At 45.1% G+C, this 4,163-nt stretch overlaps 1 protein-coding gene across 1 annotated transcript; it reads left to right on the top strand.

The window, feature by feature from the left end:
- The first annotated feature begins 1,684 nt into the window (after positions 1 to 1,684).
- LOC128763671 (uncharacterized protein K02A2.6-like) lies at positions 1,685 to 3,915 on the top strand. The gene is made up of 3 exons (XM_053872776.1): positions 1,685 to 1,853; positions 1,968 to 3,628; positions 3,841 to 3,915. The coding sequence occupies exons 1-3, from the start codon at positions 1,844 to 1,846 to the stop codon at positions 3,913 to 3,915; spliced, it is 1,746 nt and encodes a 581-aa protein (XP_053728751.1). The 5' UTR covers positions 1,685 to 1,843.
- Positions 3,916 to 4,163: the final 248 nt, after the last annotated feature.

Below are 4,163 nucleotides of genomic sequence, written 5' to 3'. Positions count from 1 at the left end.
TTCCAATCTCAAATGGCAAAAAGTGTAGTATATGGACTATTTAGTCCATCGGAGTGATATTATCTGTCGTGCCTTGTCACGCACTATTTGTTGTTCTAGCGCATTGATCTGCCTGTTTAAGCTTGACGCTCCGACCGCTCGCTAGTAAAAGTTGTGTGATACGAAACTCTGCATCCGTTGGATTATTTGCCACAAACACCACAAATTGGCGACGAGCACGAACCTCATCGGTGCTGCACGATCCGAGCTGCACTGACAGTTGAAGGAGACGGCGGAGCTCAGCGGCGAAAGAGAAAAGGCAAGCAGAAACTAAAGAACGACTCGTGAGTGAACAAGCTAACGGCGACCTGTAACGTTAAAGTGTGGACCACGGACAAACGTGAACATGTCTTTTGTCGGAAAAATAGAGGAGTTTGATAGCACAAATGAAGACTGGGAGTCTTATATTGAAAGGGTCGAACTTTACTTCACTGCAAATGATGTGGGGGAAGAAAAGAAAGTGCCCACACTGCTCAGCATCATAGGTGTTAAAACATACAGCCTCCTCAGAAACTTGCTGGCACCCCAGAAGCCCTCCACACAGACGTTTCAAACCATTGTGGATATACTAAAAAATCACTTGTGCCCCAAACCACTAGTGATAGCAGAGAGATTCCGTTTTCACAACAGGAACCAGTCTAAAGACGAAAGCATCTCAGATTATCTGGCAGAACTACGTCGGCTGACTCAATTCTGTGAATTTGGAACTGGACTTTCTGATGCCCTGCGAGACAGACTGGTTTGTGGAATGCATTGTCAAAGCACACAAAAAAGGTTGCTGTCAGAAAAAGATCTCACACTGGAAAAAGCCCTGGCCATTGCAGTATCTATAGAAACAGCAGCTAAAGACGCCCTGGAGTTACAGAAGAAAGCTGTAGAAAGTGGCATACACAAAATGTCAACAAATGAAAACAGAAAACAGGAACGCAGGTGTTACAGATGTGGAAAAAGGTCCCATGATGCAAATGACTGCTGGTTCAAGGACAAAAACTGCAGAAAATGTAACAAAACTGGACATATAGAGAGAGTCTGCAGACAAAAGTTAAGTGACAACCAAGTACAGAGAGAAAGACCACACAGAGATAAAAAGTCAAGATATAAAGGCAAACATGTGCATAAAGTGACAACCTGTGAAAGTGGATCAACATCAGAGTCTGATAATGTTGAGCTGGCTTGCTTGGAGTTGCATGACATGACTGAAGAAGATGACAGGGAAACCATCTGGGTCACTCCAGACGTATCCGGCATAAAACTGAAAATGGAGCTAGACACAGGCTCAGCCTTGTCTGTCATATCAAAAGCAGACTACTGTCGACTATTCCACAACTTACCGCTACAGAGGACATCTGTGCAACTCAAGACCTACACTGGTGAGAAAGTGAACCCTCTAGGTAAGCTGAAAGTGAAAGTGTCTTATGAAGGCAAAACACAACAACTGATGCTGTACGTGTTAAGAAAAGGAGGACCACCACTGTTTGGTCGAGAATGGCTACGAAAGATCCGACTGAACTGGCACGCTATCAAAGCCATGCATTTGGCTCATCCAGGCAGTTTGCCCAGCACAGAAAGACTATTGCAGCTTCTAAAAAGCCACGAGGAAGTGTTTGCTGATGGTATAGGCACTCTAAAAGGGATAAAGGCAAGAATTGAGTTGACTGAAAATGCAACTCCTAAATTCCACAAAGCCCGCCCTGTTCCATATGCACTGAGGCCAAAAGTAGAGGCAGAACTGCAGAGCTTAGTCGCCTCTGGTGTCCTGTCAAAAATTGAATGGAGTGACTGGGCAACACCTATAGTACCAGTGATGAAGAAAGGTAAGGCTGACGCTGTTCGAATATGTGGAGACTTCAAAGTGAGTGTAAATCCTGTGCTACGGACTGTACAGTATCCCCTGCCACGTATTGAGGACATCTTTGCATCGCTTGCAGGAGGAGAGAAGTTTTCAAAGATCGATCTAGCCCAAGCCTACCTACAGATGGAAGTTGAAGAATCCAGCAGGGAATTCCTCACAATCAACACTCATAAAGGACTGTTTCAATATAACAGGCTCGTGTTCGGTGTTGCCTCTGCTCCAGCAATCTGGCAAAGAGCCATGGATCAGGTGCTCCATGATATTCCAGGAACACAGTGCTATCTTGACGACATCATAGTGACTGGCAAGAATGACGACGACCATCTACAAAATCTCAGCAGGGTGCTTACTAAACTATGTGAGTATGGTCTGCGTGCAAAGAAAAGTAAGTGTGAGTTTTTCAAGAATGAAATTTCATACTGTGGACACGTCATTGACAAAAATGGGTTGCACAAATCAAAAGAGAAAACTGAGGCTATACTTCAGGCACCAAAACCAGAAAATGTGTCTCAGCTGAGATCATATTTGGGTCTGGTCAACTACTATCATAAGTTTCTACCAAACTTGGCGACAACGCTCCACCCACTCAACGTGCTACTGCAAGTGGGAACAAAATGGGAGTGGTCTGAAGAGTGTAATAGAGCATTCAAAGAGACAAAAAGACTGATTACGTCAGATGAACTATTAACCCACTATGACCCAACACGACCCATTAGATTGGCCTGTGATGCTAGTCCTTATGGGATTGGTTGTGTTCTGTCACACCTGATGAAGGACGGATCTGAACGCCCCGTTGCTTTTGCCTCCAGATCACTGTCAAGTGCAGAACGCAATTATGCACAGATTGACCGTGAAGCCCTCAGTCTAGTGTGGGGTATTAAAAAGTTCCACCATTACCTTTATGGCCAAAGGTTCACTCTTGTAACTGACCATCAACCACTTGTTTCAATTTTTAATCCTCGAAAAGGGATTCCAGTGATGTCAGCCACCCGTTTACAACGGTGGGCACTCTTCCTTGGAGCTCACTCATATGACATTGAATTCAGAGGGACGAAGCAACATTGTAACGCTGACGGTTTGTCACGCCTGCCCCTGTTAACAACTGAAGGAGAAATGGCTCCTCATTCAGATCCAGCGGAGGTGTTTCACTCAGTAGTGGTACAACAGTTACCAGTGACAAATTCAGAAATACAGAGACACACCAAGAATGATCCCACACTGTCAAAAGTGTATGAAATAACCATGCGAGGATGGCCAGCACATGGTGAAACCCTATTCCCTGAGTTCTCTGCGAGACGAGACCAACTCTCAATCTGCCAAGGCACCCTAATGTGCGGTTCCCGGGTCGTGGTCCCTCCAAAACTCCGAACCAGAGTGTTAGAAACTCTCCACGAAGGACATCTTGGTACTGTCAAGATGAAGAGCCTCGCCCGGAGCTATGTCTGGTGGCCAGGTATAGATAAACAACTTGAAGACATCACCAAAGGATGTTCAGGTTGTAACAAAGTCCAAAATGCACCACCTCTGGCACCGCTTCACCCATGGGAATGGCCATCAACACCATGGCAACGAGTTCATGTCGACTTTGCAGGACCATTTATGAATTCCATGTTCCTGATTGCTGTTGACTCTCATTCCAAGTGGCCTGAGGTGGTACTGATGAAGTCGACCACAGCAGAAAAGACTGTAAGTGTCCTGAGGTCAATATTTGCTAAAAATGGTCTGCCTGAACAAATTGTGAGTGACAATGGATCACAATTCACTTCGGATGAGTTTAGATCCTTCATGAAGCGGAATGGAATCAAACATCTTACATCAGCACCTCATCACCCAGCAACAAATGGGTTGGCTGAAAGATTTGTACAAACCTTCAAGAAGTCCATTAAAGCCATGGAAAAAGAAGACATTACCCTACAACACAAACTGGACAACTTTCTTTTCGTGTACAGAAACTCTATACATTCTACCACAAACCAAGCACCAGCAATGCTGTTCATGGGCAGAACTCTCAGGTCCCGTATTGATCTCTTGAAACCAAATTTACGGAGGGAGGTGCAGAACAAACAGTTTTGTCAGTTGTCTAGCAAGACTGCGAGAGACTTTCAGATTGGTCAGGAAGTCCTGGCACGTGATTACAGAAGAGACAAGGACAAGTGGACCCCAGGAAAAATAACAACAAGATCCGGACCACTGATGTACACAGTTGACGTGGGAGAACAAACATGGAGACGTCACGTGGATCAGATTTTGGATGCACAACCAAAGCGTGATG

This window comes from Synchiropus splendidus, chromosome 1 (genome assembly GCF_027744825.2).
Source record: "Synchiropus splendidus isolate RoL2022-P1 chromosome 1, RoL_Sspl_1.0, whole genome shotgun sequence".
Classification (NCBI taxonomy): domain Eukaryota; kingdom Metazoa; phylum Chordata; class Actinopteri; order Syngnathiformes; family Callionymidae; genus Synchiropus; species Synchiropus splendidus.
This window is presented reverse-complemented; position numbering and strand designations above follow the sequence as displayed.

Coding starts and splice junctions, on each gene's coding strand:
- LOC128763671 (XM_053872776.1), top strand. Junction 3,629..3,840: donor ATGGTCTGCCTGAACAAATT/GTGAGTGACAAT, acceptor TTTCGTGTACAG/AAACTCTATACATTCTACCA.